Genomic DNA, 25,152 nt, shown 5'->3' on the forward strand with positions numbered 1-25,152 from the left:
AGATCTGTGAACTTTCCTTCACACTCTAGCATTCAGCCCAATTTTAGCACGTAGGTAGCTATTTTCATAGATATGTTGATTGAACTATATAGTTGGATAAGAGCTTGCTGATCTAGTTCAACATGCCTTGCAGTCTTTGTATTTCTACTTTATCATTGTGTCTCTTAAACTCCTATTTTATCATTATCTAAACACACAGTGAGTTATCTGAAGACTAGAAGTTTTGACCATTCCTCTCATTGTAATATATGAGGGCTCCTCTGAAAGTAATGCCTCCTGTCTTACTGTGTTGGTCCATGATGTCAGAGGTGGATGTTAGTGGTATGGCAGTAGAGGCTGAACCTTCCTGTCAGTGTTCCATTTTGTTGCCATGAGACAGATTGCAGCAGAGGGGCAGTCTGACATGGAAGTGCATGCAAAGCAAAGGTTTGTTATAGAATTCCTCCATGTAGAAAAAATGGCCCTCACTGACATTCATCAATGCTTGCTGAACACTTCTGGAAACCAAACAGTGGATGTTAGCATCCTGAGGCAGTGGGTGGTGTATTTCAGCACTGGTGATGGAGATGTGAAAGATGAGCTACAATCTGGATGGCCTTGTGCAACTTGTCACACCACAAAATAGCATCTGGATCATCTCATTGTTGCAACTTGGCAGATTATGATCTGGGAATTGTATGTGGAGCTGAACATCAGCTTCAATGCATTGGAAACAATGGTGGCAACATTGGAATCTTGTGAAGCTTGCACCAAGTGGATCACATCAATGCTCACACAGAAACAGAAAGAACACCATATTCAAATTCGTCAAGACCTACTGAACCAAGGCTGTAGGTGACAGTTTCCTGGTTCAATTGCATCATTACCAGTGACAAGACATGGTGTCACCACCGTGACTGTGGAGTAGTGACATGTGAATACCCCATTGAAGAAAAAGTTCCAGAGGCAGCCCTCAGCATGTACAGAGATGTGCACTGTATTTTGGGTTAGGAAAGGGGTGATTCTTCTGGGTTTCCTGGAACCTGGACAAATAATTCTGACCACTACATTTGATACTGACTTAAGATGAAGACTCAGACTTGTAGAGTCAGACCAGAGAAAAAGACAACCTTTCTTCTGCAGCACGGTAATGCCAGGCCTCATACCAGCTTGAGAACAGTGGAGCACCTTGCCAATCTTGACTAGACTGTCCTACCACACCCATCTCATAGTCAGGGTTTGGCACATTCTGAATTCCATCTGCTTGGGCCAATGAAAGATGGACGATGGACTGCATGGGCAACATGTTCCTAGAAACTGTGTCATCGTAGCAGTTGTGAGCAGTGGGTCACCTCCACTGATTCGGATTTTTGCGTGCAGCATGCAGGCTCTTCATCACTGCTAGTGAAAATGCATGGCTAATGGTGGTGACCCTTGGAAAGGAGTGTTTTGTAGCTGCAGCTGTGCTCTATCAGACTTTGTTGCTGTGCTCTTTGTATCTGTTGTAGTTTCCACTGGAATAAACAGGAGGCATTACTTTTGGAGAGCCCTAAGTACTTGCATTAGGAATAACTGATTCTAGTTGTTTGATGGTTGGTTTAACCCAATAAGGCTTATGGGGAATTCTAGGATTTTCCTTCTTGCAGAATGTTGTGCATTCTCTAGTAAATGCTGTGATTATATATGAATATTTTTCTTCGCAACCATTACATCAGCATTTGCATTTACACATTATCTGGACTATCTGCCTACTCATTACCTATATTGCCTTGTGAAATGCTTCCACTTATCCTTCTGAATGTCTTCCCAAAGGCTAGCAGTACGTGCCAAATCTTGTTACTGTATGTACAAGTCATGGAACTTGATTATCTATGGGAAACTGACAAATCTCTGTAACCCTTCTAGTTTGTTGAAGAATTTACCTCCTGCCATCTCAGTAAATATGCCATATTTTCAGAGTGAAAGGAAGTGTTCCTTCTGCATTTTCTGCTTTAGTTCTTTGAGGTCAGTGCAATGTATGAATGCACCTTTTATCTCTGGGATTACCAAGGAGAAAACCTAGTACTTAGTTCTTTGAGAGAAAACCATATTCTGTTAATTTCAAGCACTTTAGTCTTTTTTCAAGACTTATCAGTGAATAACTGGCTCTGTTTTCACACCTAATTTTGTCTCCTAAGAAATGAATGTCTTGTGTTTGCAGAGAATAAGCCTTCATGTAAGGTAAGTAGGTTAGGTTTGGGATGAGTTTCAAAGACTTGCTTTTCTGACTCTCCTTGGCAAACATTAGAAGTGACTAACCCCATGATTGTCTGCTTCTCTTGGTGCCTTTCACATATTTCTGTTTTAAATTTTCACCTCAAGTGAACTTTGTATTTTTTACTCCAAGACTTCAGTCTTAACATTTCCTCTGAACTACCCTGTGTCAGTTTCTGCACTTCTGTGCTCCATTGCCTCTCTTTGTGTATACACTACAGTGAGCTATTTCTTAATTCATGGTTTTTCGTGTTCTAAAAACATGCTTGAACTTGAGTCCTATGTTGATATTTCAGTTTGCCCTTTTGCTTAGCATGTGAATTTTCAATGTATTTTTGCAATGTACAATATTTACACGTTTGAAAATAATGAATAATGGAAGAAAAAAGAATGATTCATCAAATGGGTTGCTTGATAATTTTTTCTTTTTTCATTTCTACTTTTTTTTCTCCAAAATCAAAATCCTTTGTGGGTTCTTAATAGCTAATATGTACAGCTCCAATATCCTTATCAAGAAACCAGGTTATTCACTGATTAAATCTTTCTTAAGGAAATTTTCACGGTTAGCCCTTTCCAGAATGATTTCAATGGTATTAGATCTTCTCACTGGTAGTAAAATGTGTTTTAAGTATATGCTATATATATAAGTGTTCTTTGAACGGTTTACTTTTACCATGAATGCTACATTAGGAAAAGTAGTGAAAGATGCTATTAACTAGAAATTTAGTAAGATGGAATGTTTTTAAGTCCAAAAATGGGACTGATAAGATAGAATCCTCTATTTATCTTCCTGTAATAATACAGCAAAATACAGGGCTTTGTGTTTTCTTAAATGATTTTTAAACATTAACTTAAAAACCACTCACCTGTAGGATTTTGGGCCACAAGTGAGTTCTGTAGACAGTCTTCACATATCTTCACTGCAGCTTACACATGGCAATGGTCTTTGAGGGATGTATTTACTTCATGGGATGCAGATAGGCATGTTTTACAAAAAGCAGGTGCAGAGTTACTCTGGGATCTATTTTGAAGTTGTCTTTTAATGGTTTTGTTCTTCCTTTCTGATGTATTAAAGTTGTCTTTTCTGCATCCATGTGTCAGGAATTGAAAACAAGAGAAGTGCAAGTAATATTTCTTACATAGCAGAAACTTGTCACGTCATTGTTCTGTCAAAGGCTGTGGAAATTTCATTTGCTATAAATTTGGAAGCAAAAAGCTCAGTGTACAGTGTATACATGAAGGCATTACAAGGTCAGATTGGCCAGTGTCAGAATTAACACAGGCTTTGAAGTAATTGCAGTGTCCGTGTAAATACTTTGATATGGTAGTAAGAGCCAGACATACCTTGTGGTTTTCCAGTTTGCATTCACAAAGTGAAATTGCACGTGGTTTTGTATTCAAATAAATAGATAAATTTAAAAGCTTTTAAAGGATGGGTTTTATTCATTCAGACATGGCCAGCATGGATTTTCAGGCTGTATGTAACGTATATAGAGTCTGAATCACCCTGCTGTTTGAGGTACAATTCTGTCCCCAGTTAAACCTTCCTGAATCTGTGGGCAGAGTTGTTTGTTTCCTCAGGAAAATGAGTGGAACTAGAAATTGCTGTGGAATAAATTAAGTAGGTCATTACATAATGTAATAATTATTTAATAATCTGTTCAGATACAGATTATTTATTCCAACTGCTATTCATAAATTTAAGAGATAGTAAAGTGCAAATGAGGTAAGATTTGCAAGATAAAATCTTGTTAGTTGAGGTGATTCTTAAAATCTCAGTTCTGTGCTTTCAGATTTAGATAAATTTAAATGTGACTTGTTTCTGAATGAATGGTTCTTCTTTTATAGATTATAGCTTCTTTTATAAGAAGTTACCATTACAATATATTAATTAGTATTGTTTATAGTAATGTGTATGCTCAGAGAGTCTGAATTGACTCAAAGGGTTGAGCATCCAGTGCTGCCCGTTACTGAATATTCTTATTTTACGAAGATATCCAAGCTGGTAACAGATCTATATTCTGTAGGAAAAATTAAAATGTCAGGAACCCACTACGGGCATTTTCTTAACCGTTTTTATAAGGATTAAATTGTATATTCTTTCTTGTATTCTTGCCGTGTGTTTTTGTTTCCAGTTATAGATCTTGGATAAGACATGAAAATACATCACTAGGATAAGCCAGGATGGTTTCTTTATCTACCAGATAAATTATCTATTTCTGAAGCTCAGGACTTAAAAGCGTGATTTACGGTAGCTCTCAGGCCGAATCTTTTCTTGGATTGCAGAATATTGTGCATTTAAATAACTTTGTGGGAGAGTTTAATTTGAAGTTTTGTTTTGTTTGCTTAGAAATCAACGAGTGTACAGTTAATCCTGATATCTGTGGAGCAGGACACTGCGTTAATTTGCCTGTGGGATACACCTGCATCTGCTACGAGGGATACAGACTTAATGATCAGCAGACCAAATGCTCTGGTATGAATGCATGTTTTCAAAAGTCTGAAATAATCATGTTATGAAATGTTTGAAATGTAGAGTCCAATCAGGAGGGATATGATACAGAGCAGTCAGGAGCTGCTTCCTCTACCAAATGCTTCCAAACTACACACAAACTCGTTCTTGTATGTCAAATGAAGTTTGCCAGCTTCTCTCTGATACAGCTTTTCACCACTGAGAACTGAATGTAAATTTAATTAAAGTTGAATGAAAGACTTTCCTTTGTGAGATGAGAGAAAAAGTGATTAGACAGACCATCTCTTCTCAGTTTTGAATCAAGTATCTAAAATCATCAAACTGCTGGGAAAAAAACACGCTTCTGTTCAGAGAAGGAACAGCCAAAGTAGTGTCTGTTTCTCAGAATGATTTGACGAACAACCAGCTTTTGCATCTGGACTAAATCCGGTCGTTTTTGTTTGGCCCTTCCTTTCCAACCACTTGCAGAAAAAGAGAAGGAATTCTGTAGGCATCCCAGAAGCACATTAGGGGATCTATAAGCGAGGCCTTTGTCCCCTCAAAGCTACTAAATTGTGGAACAGGAAGCTCTGATGAGAACGAGAAGGAGTCCAGGCTGGTTCTGAATGAGCCATTTCAGGTCTGGAAGCAGCTGAATCGGTATCTTTCCTCAATTCGTAGAATGCTGCTTTCTCTTTAACTTGGATCAGGAAGACTTTATTATATCATGTTTCCAGATTGTCTACCATGCTACCAGAAATCCAGTGTCTGCACAGTGATATATGTATGCTATCATGTGCAACTGTCATATTTAAAAAATAATTTTCATGCACACATGTAGCCAAATAGCAACTTAAAATCCTTCCATTTTATCTGAATTGTACTAATGTTCTATGCTTGCAGCTTGTGCTCCACTCACACTCAGTGCAGTGATTTGAATAGCAATCGTGTCACATTCTTCAGGCCAATGCCTGAAGTCATACAGTCTAAGCCAATAAGAGTATTTTTTTCCAACCAAAGCCATTCGGTGCATCTTTTCAAATAGTTAAAATAATTACAAGACAGTCTTTTCAAAAGCATTGCATATGAGAGTCGACTGAATCACAACTAAATATGTTATTCCTACAGTCTTACATTATTTCTTTTATAGATATTAATGAGTGTAATCAGACACCTCATCTCTGTTCCCTTGGACGCTGTGAAAATACTGAAGGAAGTTTCCTATGTATTTGCCAAGCTGGATTCATGGCCAGTGAAGATGGAACTGACTGCGTTGGTAATTGCTGCTCTCCTTTACAAAAAAAGAAATACAAAAATGAATCAAGAAACTTATCTAAACCTCCCTGAAATCTCCTTTCACCTTTTTCCCTCAGTGTCATCGGTACAGGGCTGGTGTCAGGAAGTATTTTTAACTGTCTCTCACCAGATATTGTGGAGAGTATTTGAGTGGGTTCTCCTACTGATCTGTTTTTGGGGAAACAAAAAAAACAGCTTGAAAATCTAAGCTTGCTTATTAATGTTTGTTTATAGCAGAGTTTTGGGGTGACGCAAGCATTTGTTTATTTCATGGTGGAGCAGAGTTTCTCTTGATGTCTCTTCTTCATCTCCGCAGATTTTGATGAATGTTCACGACCTCATACTTGTGGGGAGGGTTTCTGTGTAAATACTGTTGGCTCGTATAGATGTGAATATTGTGACAGTGGGTACCAGATGAACAGGAGAGGTGAATGCGAAGGTAAGTCTGGACTCTTCACCAGTAGTAACCAAGTAATGGTTGCCAAGCCAAACAAATGCAATAGGAGGAGGCATTTGTTCATGTTGGCTATTTTCCCTATCAACTGCTGTTACTGATTTCAATAGCAAACATTACATCTACTTATTTTTAAAGAAAGCAGGCTATTGTGTAGAAGTATTAAAATAACTCCACAAAGATTTTTGCATGTTTATTATTTTTCTACCTGATATTTCTTTTAATTCATTTCAGTGTTCATTTGTTGATTGTTTTTATGTGTCTTGGCACAGCAGCATTATATCTAGGTGTGTTTGGAGTTCCTATCTCTCATTCTACTGTGCTTAATTCCACGGGTTATTTCTTTAGGTTAGATTTAGTGCTGGGTTTCTCTCACATTTAGTTTGCATTCAGGTCATTTAATTCCCCCCTGTACAGCAGCTAAAAATGACAGAATGTTCAAAAGAGCATTGATTGTTTTATCTTGCAATGTGTCCTGGGCAATTAAGTTAAGTTACAATTTATTCATATCACAGCAAATTCCAGATGTTACTGCTGTTTGAAAAGATTATCACTGCCTGCTGCTCAGGGGAGGTTTAGCACTGAGGCATGATCTGCAAAGGGAGAATTCTCAGAGGGAGCAAGGTTAAGCAAGAAACTTTCAGTTATTTGATGTCTGCAACTGCAGTTCAATTCCTCTTATCTAGATGTAAGATGCTGCAAAGGAATTTCCCCAGTAAGGACAAAATCTGGAACAGCTTAAACTGTTTCATCTCAGGACAGTTATTTTCGCAGCACTTTCCATGGAAATCTCTAACTATAAAAGTTCTTGTTTCCAAAAATATTGGGTAACAAATGATTAGATGACTATTTTTTTAATCAGTTTGGAAATACATCTCTAGCAGATATTTCATGTTGCATGAGATCCTAGGACGTCTGAACTCCGCGTTATTTTCCATTGTGACATACTTGCATTTTTTGTTGTTACCTTTTTTTCCTTTCTTTTCATTTTCAGCTGTTCAAACTATGAACTGAAAGCCACAGGCAGCTGTTTCATTTTAGTGTAGTTTTGGTTCATTCTTTATTCTAAATTACCTATGACAATGAAATTTTTAACGTATTAGGTTGCCTAGCAGATAAGCAACATAAAGTTGCTGGGGACATATTTGCTGCTCTGAGCATTCCTAAGACATTCCTTTTTCTATTCAGACAGGCTCTTTTCCTATTTAATAAAGCTTCACAAACTGCTCTCAAAACTATTTTTCCAAATCTTCTCTGTCAGTTGGGAATCTCTGTGACTAAAATACACTAAAAAATCAGAGTATTGAGGTGCATCAAATTTCTTATTAACTTGTATTTTAAGTAGTGTGGTAGTGTAATAATATGTAATCTCCAAAATGAAGTTTTCTGCTGAAAGTTATTTAAGGTTACTTTGGGGAAAATCCCTCCTACACTGAATCCATCAAACCAAGGAAATGACACATTCAGGGAATCATTTTGCCATGTCATTACACCTACACAGTATAGTCAGCCTAACAACGAATTTCAGATTCCACAAATAACTCCTTTCTACCTCCTCCTCACTTCAAAAACAAAAGCAAAAAGTCCTCTCTAAGCTGCACATTAATACATGCAGTTCATTTACTCTTCCTTGCCTTACCTTAATTCTGTCTTCAGGCTATATGCACACAGTGTTGTGGGCCCAGCTGGGAATACATACAGACTGCGTGTATGTTCTTCTTGCTAAGCTCATTGTTCATGGCGTAGTGTTACAGGCACAGTGGAACATCACTGCAAACAAGTATTCCTATAAAAAACCTTCATAGGGACAGGCCTTTTATATAACACACCTCAACTGGGCAGTATTGGTGATGGGTGGACAGTTGGACTAGACAATCTTAGAGGTCTTCTCCAACCTATATGACTCTATAAAAATCTTGTTGTAGTTTTCGTAAAGCTTAGCAGCATGTAGACTTTATTTTGGCAGGAAAAGATCTGTACCAAATACATTATTCATGTGATGTGTTTTGAAGGTGAAGGCAGTTCTGAGAGCAGGTTTCAGAGGAAGGTAGCTTGTTAATGAAAATCTCACAGGTGTTTCACTGAGAAGCATTTACAGGTCTGAAACTTAGAGGTTTAAGAGGCCTGTAGCTGTTTTTATTAGAAAGTATTCCATTGGACAGTCATGATCCTATTAAAAAATGTGATTTGTATACAACCAATGCCTAGTTTGGAGTCGGAATGTCAAATTCTCTAGAGTTTGGAGCATTGTCCAACTAAGGTACAGGTGTCAGAGGCAATTTTCCCTTGGTGAGCTTCTTCCAAGAACTTGGAGTAAATTGCCACCCTTACACTATTCATGGTGGGAGTAGTAGTCCTTAATTGCAGGAGGTGCAACAGGTGGAAGGCTTGGAGCAGGGGAGGGACAGGTGCTTAGGGAGCTTGAGTTAGAGATAACTTATGCTGTGTGAATTTCATTTGTTCTTTGCAATGAGTGAAGCAAGTATTTGGTTATTATATATATATATATATATTATATATATTTGGTTATTATTATAATCAGACCATATCATAAAGTAATACTAAGGTGTGGAGCAGGCTGGAATGAATTAAATTAGAGCATCTATCCATTAGTCTCTGGGCAGCAACATGTCAATTTTTGCATGCAGTCTCTATTAGATTGCATATGCTTCATGTACTGTGGGTTTCTGTGGTGCAGGATAAGAAGTTATTAGTAGCTGCTTAGAGCTTAGCCATGAATACTTGAGTTTTTCAGAACCTATCTATCTCTTGCTTTGTCGTGGGCAAACTAGAAGTACCAGATTATTATTCTCTGCTTTGCAAAGCCAGTTACAGATGGTCGTTCCCATGCCCTTCCAGAGTTTCCTGAGACTGATGACAGGAGGTACCTCAAGACATTTCAGTGATTACATGATTGACATAAACAAAAAATTAATTCCTATCTAAGCCAGTAATCTGATCTGCATGTGGTGCAGGACCTACCAAGTAATTGCAGTATAATCAAGAATTTAGAATTGTTGCATGCACTGTGATCCAGTTTCTGTCTTCATGATGCCTCTTCACTGGTCTAAATCTGTTCCAACTTGTACCTTCCTGGATATCTTTCAGAAAGTACGTATCTCTTTAAATTTATGAGTAAAAAATTAGCACAATCAGAATAACCACATTACTTTTATTGTTCAGAGTTCTTTTGTGGTTTTGACCTGTATTTCCTTCTGTATTCTCTTTTGAAGACATTGATGAATGCACGACCCCAACTACTTGCCCAGATGCACAGTGTATTAATGCTCCTGGCTCTTACCAGTGCATACCCTGCAGAGTCGGATTCAGAGGCTGGAATGGGCAGTGCCATGGTATGTTGCGTACTGTTATTGTTTTTGTTTCTGTTTGGCAATGCTGTATTTTTCATTTCATAAATGTTAAAACTTGATGACAGCATTGTAATGTCTGTCCCCATTTCATTAGATAATAACTGAGAATACAATTTTTTTGGAGTGACTTTAATGTCTCAGACACAGGAGACACAAGGAAATCTTGTTTTAATGTAGATAAATGAGAGGACTAGACTGCAAACCATGCAGCTGTCATTACAGAACAAAATTGCTGAAGTAAAAATATGTAACTGTGAGGGATTTATTATAATTGAAATGCTGGTAAGTCATTGCTTGGAGATATTTAACAAACTGAAAAATCATGAGAGTTCTGACATGTCACTGTGTCTGACAGGTTTTTCTGTAGAGTATGAGAGTTTGCTCATGAATCATGTTATTAATACCTTAATTATCCATACTTCCAGCAAATCTTGTATGATTCAGCATATCTTTTAACAGCTTGTCTCATTCTAAGTTAGCTTTTTAGGACAGATTTCTCAAATATTTTTGACTACTTGTTTTAATTATTAGATTTCTTTTTTCAAATTTTAAACAATTTTAGCTGTTTGAGGAGAGAGTAAATTTATGCACTGTACAGAAAGAAATAAAATCTTTCAATTTTAAGTGCCATTTCCTGTGGTGATACTGGAAACTTGGACTTGACCTCAGTTGTGAAAGAGGTTCTATCTGCTTTGTGCACTATTTTCTTGGTATCTATACCTACATGAAAATAGCTTGGTTGAAGATGTGATGGCATACTGTTCACTTATTTCATTCGTACTAATCAGGTTAGTAGGAGTAGAATGAGTGACAAGAATTCATTGCACTGGTCAGATTTACAAACAAACTCATTCATTTAAGGAATAAGTATTTGTTCTCAGATGCAGATACTTATTTTCCTTTTATTTCTGTGTTATAACTTCCTTTTTTCATTTGTGTTGTGGGATGTTCTAGGCCTAGACATCTCACATCATTACTGATGTGATCAGTCTTCATTTTCCATTTATCCTAGACTTACATCATGTTGGATATGAGCTTATATGTATATACATTTTAGGAAATGTAACATGGTTAGTTTGTCTTACAGCTTTGCAGTGTGGTACCATTTAAATGCACTGTGAAGGAAAATACTTGACAAGATGGTATGATGGGTATTTAAGCCCATTGTTCCATAACTGTAGTTGTTTCTAGTGTTAGTTTAGATCAGTTCAAGCTCTGTTGATTTTTCTCAGAGCTGTTTTCTCAAATTTTGATTTATTTATTTGCCTCAGCTCATTTCTCTGCCAGCACTTGATGTCCTAGAAAGCACAACAGAACAATTCTAGAGTTTTTTTAATGCTATTTATAATTTAACCTTCCAAGATTTCAAGCCAGGAACATGTCTGTTGTTTAATAGCAAGTCTATCAATTCACTTCAGACTTGTAGAGAATATATTAATTGCAGTTCAGTTGGGACCATGCAACATGAGATGCGTATTGGATGAGATTAAAAATAAGCATACCCTGCTTCCTTAGGCTGCATCATGCCCTCTTTTGTACAAGGACTATTTGAATTACTATTATTTTTTTTAAGTTCACTTGCAATCACTGTTGTTGTTTTTTTAATAATCATTCTCTGTCCAAATTTGTACTTTCAAAGTGATGTATCGCAATCTGTAATGAAAATGAATAGCAGCAGAGTCTAGAGTACAGTACTCTGTGTTGAAGAAAAACACTTGACAGTTTTTATACCATTTCATCGTCATGGTTATCACTGTGATGAATTTTACAGCTGTACGATTAGAGACCTGGTCAAAAACTTCCAAAACTAATACAGATGTTAGCATCTATCCACTTCTGGCCCAGTTGTAAGAAATTTCAATAGAGTCACCTACAGCTCTGGACTTCATCTCAGATTTTGGTTCTGTTTCTGGCTTTTCTGTTTTAGGCTTTGTGGGGAAGTCTCTTGATCTTTTAGTCTCATCCAAAACCAAGAAATAATATTGTAGACCTTGTATCAAGTAGCTTGGAGAAAAGCAGATGAAAAGCAATATGGAAGAAGCGGGTTTGTTATCTGTAAGAAGCAAGTTTGACTTTCAGCTGACTTGAAAAATGCTAGTATAACTTCAAGTCTCGCATTCAAGCCATTTACAAAGTTTGTATTTGTTCAGTGAGATCATTTTGAAATGGTGGGAGTTTCAAAAATCCATCTTGCGGATGGGTAGAGGTAGTCCGGCCTACTCATCTGCCATAGCAGAAGACCTGTGAGCCTATGCTGTCACCTTGTCCACTTAGCCAGACAGCAACAAGGTATTACAAAGGCTCAAGCGAGTGAGAAAAGAAGAATTATAGATTATGTGAAATATTGCTAACAGTGGTGATTTCCTTTGTCTCTGAGGACAGGTGGGCATTGTCAGAGTTCCAAATGCACAGTACCAGGTGAAGAGCCACGAATAACAAATAAATCTGAGGAAAATAGGTTCTGCAGAAATTCACAGTAACTAATACAAGCCATGATGATGAATTTGAATCTTTTTTCTGCTCTCCCTCTGCTTCAGCTGCATAAATAGCTCAAGTCACTCAAATAATCAGTGATTGTACTTTATATTAACAGATTTTCTGTGCTTTGCGGTGAAAAAAAAATATATTTGAGGGTAATATGATTTCTGACATATAAAAGCAAATGAGATTTAATTTTTTTCTGCATCAGTAGGGCTGTAAAATACAGCTTTTTCCAGAGAAACAGAGACACCTGCTTGCTGTTAACTAAACCTGGCAGATAAAATTAACATTTAAGTGAAAGCCGTCCTCAGGGGAAAAAAAAGGACAGTACTGATCGGTTTAGAGTATCGAATTAATTCTGGCTGGGTTTAGTTATCTTTGTGCTGTATTGTTTGTTCTTTATACGAATTGCATTCAGAAATAATTTCTGAGAATGTTTAAGTGGTAACATAGCAATTTTCATGTTGACTAAAGAGAGTGGTCCACTGAGTTAATACTGAGGGGAAAAAAAGTTCAAGTCCCCCCTGTAAATAAAGGTTAGCCTGTAACCATAGGAATTTAAAACTTCTGTTATAAAGGCTTAGCTCATTAGAATTCTATATAGCCTCTTTAGACAGACTGCCCTTACAAAGGGTTCTGCTTGAAGTAGGAGAAATTCCATTGAAATTCCTCAGTGTTAGTTACATCCTTTAGAACCTAGCTCCTTTAAATGCTTCTGAAAAACATTATCTGGTACTGTCTCACATGCACAGTTTTGTATGCAGTTTGGTGTTATGCGCTAGAGAACTCCTGCACATTAATTGCCCTAGCTTTAAAAGACAGCAAAAACTCAACAGCAGGAAATGTGGTTGAGTTCTGTACTTGTTCCAAAGAGAACTTTCCCAGTCCTTTTCCTTGGTATATTATTAACACCAAGTGAGCAAGCAGAGGTAGCAGGTAGGGGGCTCTGACAAGAGCACGTTTTAAAAATGGTTTAAGAGAGAACAGCTTCAGATACAGCCCTGCCAGCATGACCTGTGTCTGCAAGGGATTTTGCTGTACTGTCCCTTGCAATAGCAGAAGGATTGGATTACCAATAACTGTTACAAGGTTTTGGCAGCTGCCAGTGCTTTTATCATAGGCATGTATACGTTCTAAGAGTATATCTGTGTAATGCAAGAAAGTGCTGGCACTTGCTGACCTCTTTCCTGCAGTACCATCACTGTAGTTTAAGACACTTCGAGGAAAACAATAGGCAAAAGTAACCTTAGTTAGGTAAGAATGACGTTGGCACACCATTCGTAGTACAAAACACATTGGGGGAGAAAAAGTTTCTCATCTTGAACTGCAGTACTAGGTTGACAGTATTTTGGTCACGTGGCCCGCAAGCATATTTGTGTCTGAGCACTGGCCAACTCAAGGCAGACAGAAGTTGAATAAATTCCAAAGCCTACCTGAGAGATGGTTGTGTTCAAGTTAATAATATGTTTTTGCTTTCTTTATATTCACAGATATAAACGAATGTCAGTATGGCAATCTCTGTGCAAATGGACGTTGTGAAAATATTGAGGGGTCTTTCAGATGTATTTGTGGCCAAGGTTTCAAACTCTCTGCATCAGAGGATCGGTGTGAAGGTAGGGAAGAGTATGATTAAAATTCATGAAGTGGCACTTTTCTAATAATATTTCATCTAATGGCATTCCTCTTAATGGAGACACAACAAATGTGTCACACTGAGACTGTGTAACCAAACACATAAGAAGAATGTGGATTTCTATTTTACGACTTCCACGGTCACTTTGTATTTTTTGTGATTTCTTATAAAACATCTGGGGTTATAAAGCAAATCAGCAATGCTTAGTAATATTTACACTGCTTGTTTGAAGTTCCTGCAAAATGCTTGGCATTTCTGTCATTTGAGAGAATTGGGGACTGTTGCTTTTGCTGCCTTAAACTTTTAGCGTGGCATTTGCTTATTTGCTTTTCTTTCCATCTTTTTTTTTCCATGTCAGGGAAAAAACCTAAGGCTTAGAAACCCCCAAGCGTGTCAATTAATTGCTGAGCTGACGCCTGCTTTGCTATCAGTGCTTTTTGAGCAGCATGCTTAGAGGGACTGTGGTGTTATATTTCCAAGAACCATACCTGCACCTCAGAGTGTTGGGTCCTGCATTTCTTCCACATATGACATTCCTGCCACTGCCGCTCTGATGGATCAAAATTAGGTCTGATGTCAGAGCTGAGCAGTCTGAGAGGGAACATAGAGTACATATATTAACCATGAATATCCCTTTCCTCCTTGAGAAAGCATTAGGACTCTTGCAACCTTTCCCCCAAAAGTGAAAATCTGAGAGAATGTCCTGGGGAAGCCTTGGAAGCACACAGAAATCTGAGTTTCTTGTCAGTGGTTTTTTTTTCTTTCCTTTTTTTTCTTTTTCCCTTTGCGCAAACATCTGTGTATAGCACTAAATACATTCAGACTTCTGAGTGCTAAAATAATACAATAGATCCAAAGCATCGTTCATTTAACTTTGTCAGGGAATTTGAAGCAAAACAAGGCTGTACGCTAAATGGCGTGAGTGAGTTAAATGTGCTGTCCAGGACACAGACCAGACCAGTCTTGGGGAAAGTATGTAGACAAAGTTTGACTGCTTCCTCTGAGCCTTTCATGGAAAAGAGCCCTTGCCAAGCTACACTGGCATGTGCAGACAGCTCTCCTTAAAGTGCACCCTTCTCAAGTCAGGGCTTGTACACGCACCCAGATGCTTCATGCAGCCCCACAGAATTTAGTGATCCTTAAATTCAAAACTTCTCTGGTCGCAGGGGACCGAGACTTGAGAAAGAGATCAGGCTGTGAAGCCGTAACACACAGCAGAAAAACCTCCGAGCAACTTTAACCTGTTTGAATTATAGAGTATTTTCAGAACAACAGGCACCCGTGCCTAAATCCTCGAAGCGACTAACAACCTGTCGTATAACTATAAAGCGTTTGTTAAGAAATTGTAATTATAAATAAGAGAGGGACAAGTGGTTCCTAGCTTATGCAGAACACGTGGTAAGTTCTAAATCCAGAGTGCTGCTCCCCTCCACTATTTCGACTTTTCCATAGGAAAATTTAAACTTAGTGTTCAAGTCCATTTGGTAACCCAGGCTGACCCCACATTATGAGAACTTGAAGCGCTGAGGGATTAGCAGTGGTTGTGGAAGCAAAGTGATGTTTCCCCTTGCTTGGAGAATTAATACCATTGCAAGGCAAGTATTTAAAGGAGCCTCAATGTGCAAGTTAACAGGGGAATGGCCTGTCAGTGTGCATCTGAAAACCACACCCTGTTAAAAGGTGGTGAGCCGGCTGGAAAGTATTTTGTGGGTTTTGCTGACTCACTGGAGCAGTTGGCTTGTTACCTTTGCCAGAGAGAAGAGAAACAAAAGCAGCTCTCAAGCAGTGTGTCTGTGTGTGTACTTGTGAGTCTGTGTGTATTTGCATGTCTACTGTGGGATATACTGACACTATGGGAGAGAACAGTGAATGCAGTCACCTTGAGGGAAACATTCTACCTGCAGTTTCATGTATTTTTGTGCACTGTATGCTCTGTCTGCATTTGTAAATAAAATCAAGAGAAGCAGTACTTGCTAATGGCACTGTGCTTTGCTATTTTGTTCAGGGATGTTTTTTGCACTATTTGCTCAGTAATCTGTATTTTTGATGTGTCATGTCCTCCCTGTCTCTTCTGCTACAGATATAGATGAATGCCAGCACAGAACACTATGTGCCAATGGACGCTGCAGGAACACAGAAGGGTCTTTCAGATGTGTTTGTAGCCCAGGTTACGTGCTGTCTGCTACTGGAGATCAGTGTGAAGGTAAGCTCGTGGACTTAAGCTACTGATCCATATTTTCAAAAAGATCTTGAGTCTTTCAGCCATAGGCGTGAACTCTTTTGTAAACGGGACTGAAAAAAGTTGCTGCTTTCCTTCTTGATACTTTACTGTCAACTTAACAGTTCTCATCTGCACAGCTACATATTTATGGTTTCTTAGAAACGGTCTATGTCATCTTTCCACATATAAGAAGTCAGTATGTGTGTTGCCAACATTAAGGGCCAGAAGAGCAGTTGACACTGATACCAAAAACAGTTCAGCTCTTCCAAATCTTGTTGCTTACGCAGAGGTCTGTGTTGGATTCTGTATTACAAACAGACGCTGTTCACGTGGGGGCCTGCTAAGTGAAAACTTCTTCAGTTGGTTTTGGAAACCTGTAGCCAGTCACTGCAATCCCACATGTGCAGATGCAAGAGAAATGCACACAGTCTGAGATGTGCTCCAGAGGGATCTGCTGGTGCTCACAACTTTCACTGTTTCAGAAGGGAATCTGTGTACTGTGCTTTTAAAAACAAAAGAAGTGAAAGATCTTAAGCGAATGTAGGGAGAAATGCTAGGTTATAGAAAACGGCCACATTCTGTTTTCTCTCAAGTTGGGCCAGTAATCTTAAAGTTGGGCCAGATTACTTAATGTCCAGTAATCAGCAAACAGATTTGTTATTTTATTGTTATCATTATAGGTATAGCCTTTTGCTGCACTGCTCACAATGAACATGAGCACATGGAATTTCTTGCTGAAGAACTCCAGAAACAATTGTACCTCAATGGCTTCCTTATCTCCCATGCTAGGGGGAAAAATTCTGTTAAACTCTTGCCATAGGTGTAGTATTAGCATATATAAACTTTCCAGTGTCTGGTGTGCTTTTTGTGGCTGCTAATAGCAAGGAAATGAGACAGCTCCTACTGCTGCTCTACCTGCCTTGTGTTCTGCTGTTAGGTTATTGTTCACACAGCATTTGGAGGTGGTTACCACTTTCTCATACAGAGCAGTACATCAGGAACACTCTTGGTCCACTGATTAGGACAGAAGAGCATTTCACCCAGAGCTGTTTCACTTGATGCTGTTTCTCAAGACAAGCTTCCATCAGACTAGACTTATCAATGCTGATGTTGTGGGACTGTCCACATTTAATGAGTGGCAGCATCTCTTGAAGTTCTTGCCAACAAGAAATGAGGATATCTTTTAATCCCTTTGGTGCATTGATACCTTTTGATACTGACCTGTTTGGAGAGTCTGGTCATTGAAGAACATAAGATCTTCTTGGTTAATTACCAGTATTGCTTGCATCAGCTTCAAGAAATGTGAGCCGATGATGCACGGCACTGGAAAATTGTGACAAAGAATGTTACTCCCAATTGGCTTCAGCACATACATGAGTTGTGACAGATGTAGAGATACTCTGTCAAGAATCAAAGAAGAGTGTGGTTAAACTGGTCCGGCCTGCCTCCCAAAGATAAAACAGGCTCTGTTATTCCTGACAGACACTCATCTAACCTGCCCTCAATAGGCTTCAGCAGATGAGCTTGCAGACATTTCTTTATCCTGTCCATCTTAAAAAAGAAAATTTTCTTTCTTTTGTCTCTGCTTAATGGGAAAGAGAGAGCGGAAGGGAGGGACGCAGAACGGTTTCAAGCATTTTAATTGCTTCAGCATGAGGCCTTACAAACAGTTAAGTCTGCAGAGAAAGATGTTGAATTAGTAAATGCTGTTAATAGAGTGTGAGCTTAAAAATCATTTGTTAAAGCATCTCGTAGTGAGGATGAGCAAATAAAGACGTTAATTAAAATCCATTGTAGTTTCTATCACATCTCCTCTGACTGTTTTGGTGCGTTTCATACCAGTCATGGTAACTTCTGCTTCCCATCACTATGCCATCGGCTGTCAGGAGAGCTCCATGCTTTATCTCTTTGTTGTTCTCATTCAAGGGCAATTTTCAGGAAAAAAAGCAATTATATTAGCTCTTAAGGCAAAAGAGGAGGAATTAGATCATAAAAGGAAAATGGGTAAAGCTGTTCTCTTAGTCTGGAGTTTTGTCTCATTCACAAGATTCTGTAACCAAGTCTGCAGTGGCTTCACTCAGTGACAAAGTGGTTAATATCTGTGGAGGCAATTTGTTCACTGAAGATTTTCATATTAAAAGTTGTGCACAAAATCTTTTAACCTCTTGAAGTGGAAGAAATTCTATGCTTGCATTATATCCTTTCACTACTTTTGGGAGCATGTGATACTACTGACTGCTTTTTGCAACTTGGAAACTGTTTGAAAAGACCGTGCTAGTTCTACTCTCTATAAGAATGCTTCATGTAACTGTTTTATATGCTGTAGATACACTTTTCTTGTTCTTCCTCAGCTTAAGAAATACTTGCATGCATCAGCTGAACTTAATACAGACTGTATATCTTAAAGAACTTGAGCTGCTGGAAAGGAGCCTGTCTTGGTGTGCCCCGGTGGCGCAGCGGTAGAATTCCCTTTTGCAACACCAGGGGGCCCGGGTTCGAATCCCCCCTGTGGAGCAGGGGGTAGAAGTGCCGCTCTGCTACACAGAGGGCTCGATTCCCGGGAGTTGGACTCGATGATCTCTAAGGTCCCTTCCAACTCGCACGATACTATGATACTATGATGATACTATGATAAAGCACTTGAGGCTCCATTGTTTTCCCAGCAGCTTTCAGAGATTTGCTCGCCAAACTGCTCTAAACACACACCTGTGAAAGATGGTAGAAAACAATGAATATTTCAAGCCTCAGTTACTATCTCTGCATTTCCTTGAGATTCTTGGGCAGTAACCACAAGAGTACTCGCTCCTGTGGTTGCTTCCCACTCTATTCCATCGGAGAACAAGATGTTTGCATCCCATACAGAAAATAATGAATTCTGACTGAATTTGGCAGAAAATGCTTCCTTGTTGTGAGACTTGGCATTAACTTGGGGCAGGGGAGTCGTTAATTTTTTTTCTCAGGCTCCCAGTCAAAATTAATTGCTGTCTTTTAAATAAACTGCAATTTATTTCTTAGTTGAAAATGATTGTAAAACACGTGGCTATCAGAAGGTCATGAGTTTTTCAGCATTAAGTGCAATTTTATCTGCCGTAACATTCATTTATGCAAGAAGGCTACTACTTTTCCTTGTTTTAATCAAGTAGATTAAAACCCAAGTATAGTTGCATTTTCATGTGCAGAATGTGTAGAAATGAGGTTAAGTCTATCCCCCTTTTATTTTAATTAGAATTGTTACTATTCCTGCAATGCACAAAGAAGTAACAAATCTATTCAGATCAAATCTGTGGTTAAAACTTAAGGATATTCCAAGGCAATGCCAAAACTCTTTGTGGAGTTTTTCAGTGGAAATTGTCCTGTCATAGAAATAGGCTCAGCAAGTTACAAGGTAATGTACTGTGGAGGCAGAAGTTACTTAAGTTTTTCTTTTATTCTCTTATTTTCTGTTTGCTTTTAAAAACCATCACTGGAATGAGGGTGTTTTCTAAGTTAATGCTGTACCTGCACTCCATTTCCTGAATGAAAAGATTTTTGGTGGAGACAATGCCTAGTATCTTGCTCTTTAAATGTTTGGTTGCTTTATATCTAATTTCTAGCCTGACATTTGCCTGTCCACGTGGTTGTTGCGTGAATAGTCCCCACAAGCACGTCTTGTCTGGTGTGGCACACCAGCTATGTCTGGGCTTGCACATGCAGGGGACAAGATCCAAGTCAGATCACTTGAGGCTCAGCAATCTTTGGTCTAAACATGTCTGAAGATACATATTTCAAAATACAGGTTTGTATCACTAGGCATGTTTTGCATCTATCTTCTAAATGTGCAGCTGGTTGGATTTTTGTACCACTCTAACATCGCAGTCGCTATTAAAGTAACATAGAGATTGATATAAAGGTCATTTAAGATAGCTTTCATTAGTGATGCAGATGGCACACACGAGACATGCTTGGTAAGAAGAAATGTCACAAACTCAAATTTTAAAGCTTTCAAGAAATAAAGCAGTTTGACAATACGATGAAAGAAATTAAAAGGACATTCTATCATTCACTGTTATTAAAGGACATTGTAGCTTCAAGTTGATGTGTCACTTAAGAGCTTCATCAGCTTTTCATCATCTAATTTCTCAGTTACATTTTTATTTCAGATATTGATGAATGCCTTGAAGACAGCAATATTTGCCTTGGAGGAAACTGCATGAATACCGATGGATCTTACAAATGCTCTTGTCTAGATGGTTTCCAGCAGATAGCCAATAGGGGATGTCAAGGTAGGAATTAGCTGTTAAAAAATAATCGGGTCACTTTTATAAGTGTACAAGTCTAAAATCATAACTTGTGATGGTCATCAGTCATGACAATGAGGATAAATTATTTTTATTTATGATTGGTAACACTTGCGTATTCTGTTCACTTCATACCATTGTCTCTAAATACAAACTGAAAAATTCTTTCAAGAGGCTTAAATTTCAGCCTCCCGAACTTGAAAGAAGAACTCTGTTAGAGTTAACAGAGATTCAGTGCTGCGTTTTCCCAAATCCTAGGAGTGTTTATTTTGACACAATCTGATCTTCTGTGATTGTGAGTAGATGTTGTAACAGAGCAGTACAGCTCGTGTCGAATCACGTTAGGTGAACGTGTCTCATCTCTAACACATTCTGCAGCACTTGGTGGAGGATGAGGAGGAAGAGAATGTGTTACCTGAGGCTAAATCAATGTTGCCAAGCCCAGATAAAGTACTTCCCAGCTTTTGGGTCTGAAGAATCCTAACTGTGTTGACACAACACCTAGGCATGCCTCAGCATTCCCTTTTGCCTTCCATTTTTAAGAGACGGGAAGCGTGATATTAGAGCTGGAAACTGGTAGCATGCTCTTGCTGTTGTTGAGCTGTTACAGGATCTAACAGTACAATTTTTACTAGTCAAAGATGGAAATCTTGAATGTATTTTCTTGTCCTTTATTGTGGACTGATCAAAACTAGCCGTACTAATATAATAACTGGTTACTTTTTTTTTTTACCCCATCAGTACCTTCAGAATATTTTACACAGCTGTAAAATGGAAAATAATTTTAAATGACTGAAAATCAGTTCTTATCAGAATTCTGTAATAACAATGAAAAATACATTGAAAAAGATAACAGAATTTGAGTGGAGTGATTAGGGATATGGCAAAAGTCCAAGATAATAGACCACTAGGGTAGAGCAATCATATGGTAAGCTTGATATGAGCATACATGTATTTTAATACAGTAATGTGCATGCTGAAGAAGGAATCTCGGCCACATGGGTAGTTTAGCGGATTTCCTTCTGAAGCACAGAGACTGAAAAGGATGTAGGGGTCAGAGATAGGTAGCTAAATATGAGCCTTCACTGCAACCCTGTGGCCAGTAGGACTAATGCACTGCCTGAAAGATAGAATAAGCAGAATATCTAGCAGGAGCATGCAAAAATTATTTACCTCTATTTTGTAATTGATGCAACTGCTCTTGGCACATGGGACATTTGGGAGCTCACATTTCAAAATGGATGCTGATGAGCTGAACGGAGTTCAGGGATGAACCCAAAATAGACAACAGCGGAGGTAAAAGGACTAAATGATTTAAAAACTCCTATTTTGTTGAAGAAAATAAAAAGGGCGGGTGATTTGATCACAGCCTGATTTCCTTCAAAGGAAGTCAAAATTCAAAATAGAGAGCTGTTAAATTAAACTGGCAAATGTGTTGTAGAATGTAATGCCTGCAAAGCTGCATCTGGACTAATTCAGGCTAGAAATTAGGAACACGTATTTTGGTAAGGAGCAAAGTTACTGAGAGTCCAAAACATCAGAAGGTATGTAGAGTGCTCTTAAGACAAAGAAGAACTTTAATTTTGTTTTCCTGTTTTTTTAATACATTATTTTACCCTTGTGTAATGAGCTGTTCTGGCAGTTTAAAAACCAACACAAAAACACCACCACACAGCTCGGTCCTGAGAGCAGCATTTGTGCTAGGAAGGTACTGAGCTGCCCTTGCCAATGCTGACCTTACGGGACTTAGACAAACTCAGAGAGCTTCACAGAGTATCTCATTGGTCTCCATTTAACTTGAATTCAGAGAAGTCTTTTCCCGTTGCACCTCATACAGATACTGCCCTTCCTCAAGCTGTTTTTATTCTTCCCACTTGTGCCATGCCTTCAGGATGCTAGCCTAGAAGGATTTATACATGCAGGATACCATCAGTCCATATCTAAAGAAAATTTATAACGCCATCATGGGACTTTAAATGATAGTACTGAAATCATAACTTCCCTGTTCTATCAAAGCTATTGCCTGTTTCATTGCACTTTGTATGGCCATAACAATAGCTGGAATTTAAGCAACAAAGACAGTGAAGAGGAAGAAATCCTGCTATCCTGTTATGATAAATGAATGAGCCTCTTATGTAATTTTTTTCTAAATCTGTGTAATTTGCATTTGATCTCAGCACGGTGCTTCTTTAAAAGGTTTCTGTTAAGCAAATACACAAGTTCAGTTACAAATCTTTTTTCTTATAATTCTTGTAAATATAGTATCTCCTGAAAGAATGCACGCAGCCTTTAAGTTGTGATGGCAGGTGAGATAAAATGTTAATCAGAAAGAAATGCAAAAAGTAAGTTCTAAATGCAGTTCTTGAAGAATGCTTTCTGAGTTAAAAACAAAGCAAGCCAACAAACAACAATGATTACAAACTCTTACGCACGAACGTTCTGGGACCATTCCCATATGCAAAAAAAGAGTATTTGGCTTTAACATATAAAATGTCAACAGAATGGAAGATTCAACTTCAAACCTGCTGATAACACATGGACCCAGATGCACAAGCTGACCAATGCAGAGCAATCAGGAAACAGTGAGATGGAGCCAGCTGTGAATTCTCCTAATAGAGAATATATGTTGGCTTGTACAGAGCTTATACTGACATCTCAGAAATCATTCTCATCTGCTCATCCTCACTGCAAACAGCAGTACATGGGATGTATGATACATCTGAACATACAGGGTTTAAAACAGGATTTGCTTGCTCGTGAAAATGAACACAATTTGCATAACTTTTTAAGAATAATCAAACTTAGGATTGGTGTTAAGGTAATGATTGCTTGCGAAGCTGTTAACGTCTCTCCTTTCAGATATCAATGAATGTGAGAGATCTGACCTCTGTTCACCTCATGGAGAGTGTCTAAACACAGATGGTTCCTACCAGTGCATATGTGAGCAGGGCTTTTCTGTGTCTGCAGACGGCCGAACTTGTGAAGGTGAGACAAGTTGCAGTAATTAGTGAGCTTCCCCCTGCATTCCCATTGATCTGATGATACTGGCTGGGGTGGACTGGGGGGAAGCAGTCTGTTTTTATGTAATATTCCAGAACCGTTATTAACTCAGCAATCTGCCACCTAAAGGTCTTTTCTGGCTGTTTTCTCAGAAATGCATGATGTGATAAATTGCTGTTTATGTCATAATAAGTATAACAAGAAATATACAAAATTGGAGACACAATGGAGCTGACATTTGTTAGAAGCTGTGCTTTACTTCTCTTGACTTGTAACAATTTTACCATCTTAATTATATATTTTTTATTTATTTTTTGTGAGCAAAAAAAATCAGTGAAACAGAAATACAGACCTAACTATGGCCAATGATGGCAAAGATGAGAATGATATTCATATGCTAAGATACGTGAGATCAGCAGCCATCTGCAATAATGTGAAAATCTTTTCAGAGTGAGAAATCATTTCTGCCATCCAGCAATGGAGGGAGAAGTTCTGCATATAAAACACAAGTAAAAAGATGTTAGAGTTTAGGCTACTGCGAGGTTTCAGATGGGTACCTTTACTGCCATAAATATCTAGTGCTGATTAGTTTGAAGTGTCTTAGGTGCATTAGCAACAAGTCTGAGCTGCCTGAACGCTATTATTGCTGGATGTGTGACAACAGAACCTTCCTTATCAACACCTTGACAACCAGCTGAAGCATCCATGCAACAGAGCTCCTGAGAGAAACTAGTAGTAAAATGCTGCCTATGATAGAATTTCATCACTTTGAAATGGCAGAAGTTTATGTCTTAGTGATTAGATCTTTACAGTGATACAGCTTACATGTCATATGCAGGTGTGCTCATATGAGTATTTTTCATATAAGGTTGCAAAAGTAATAACGTTCTAAGAAACATCAGCAAAAAGTCTAGAATTTACATCAACCTAGAGATATTATGTGGTTATTGTATGAGAAAATACCTTGTTTCTAATGGAAAGCACACACTCTGTAGTGATGCTACTCTACTGCACTTAATTTGAACTTGCGTTCAGCTATATCAAGGAGCTATGGGGTTTTGTGACAGTGATACTGATAGAAAATATGAATTCCCCTAACTGGGTGAAGAGTGGCTGTGCTTATGGATGAAAGGACTATCCAAGGCAAAAAACCTTGTGGAGAGAGTAATAATTCTGAAGAGGAAGAAGTTTGTATACGCTGTATTAGTTCAGCAGGATGTGTGCAGAGAAGACAACCTGGGCAGGAATAGTTCAGTGTTAAAACCTTGCAGTAGCGGATCCCAAACATCCAAAAGTTAAGCAAGCTGTTCCCTATCCTAGATTATAAGCCAGTAAATTCTTATGTGATTGATTTTCCATGGGCCAGCTCTTCTCATCAGTTTGCTTAGGTCTAATGAAAAGACTCTTCCTTCTATGGAGAAGATGCATGGAAACTTCTATAACATTTACTCTACTGTTAGCAGAGGGAAGACAGAATTATTATTCGAGCTGAACTTGTTAAATATGATAACTAGGGAAATCAAGTTGGTAAGGGAATATTGTTATGCTGATGTAAGAGAATATGTGCTATATGTTTAAATTCAGCATGACACCAAACATGCTATTTGTGCTTTATTTACTTTTGATAACTAAAAACTCCTGTAGATACTTTGTTGCTTTTTCATCTCTAAATATTTACTTTATTTTGTCCTAATGTTATAGAAAAGCTTGGTAATTAGACTAGAGAGGGTGACTC

The 25,152-nt window shown here is 38.3% G+C and overlaps 1 protein-coding gene across 9 annotated transcripts in view; it reads left to right on the top strand.

The window, feature by feature from the left end:
* The window catches only part of LTBP1 (latent transforming growth factor beta binding protein 1), a 174,039-nt gene that overhangs the window by 114,796 nt on the left and 34,091 nt on the right, over positions 1–25,152 (top strand). For all 9 annotated transcript variants that reach the window (XM_072331460.1, XM_072331464.1, XM_072331458.1 and 6 more), the window contains 8 exons: positions 4,583–4,708; positions 5,835–5,960; positions 6,297–6,419; positions 9,668–9,787; positions 13,777–13,899; positions 16,000–16,122; positions 20,280–20,402; positions 23,277–23,402. In XM_072331460.1, the coding sequence (XP_072187561.1) occupies positions 4,583–4,708; positions 5,835–5,960; positions 6,297–6,419; positions 9,668–9,787; positions 13,777–13,899; positions 16,000–16,122; positions 20,280–20,402; positions 23,277–23,402 (990 nt within the window). The remainder of the gene's footprint in view (positions 1–4,582; positions 4,709–5,834; positions 5,961–6,296; positions 6,420–9,667; positions 9,788–13,776; positions 13,900–15,999; positions 16,123–20,279; positions 20,403–23,276; positions 23,403–25,152) is intronic.

Source organism: Excalfactoria chinensis, chromosome 3, assembly GCF_039878825.1.
Source record: "Excalfactoria chinensis isolate bCotChi1 chromosome 3, bCotChi1.hap2, whole genome shotgun sequence".
In the NCBI taxonomy this organism is placed as follows: Eukaryota; Metazoa; Chordata; class Aves; order Galliformes; family Phasianidae; genus Excalfactoria; species Excalfactoria chinensis.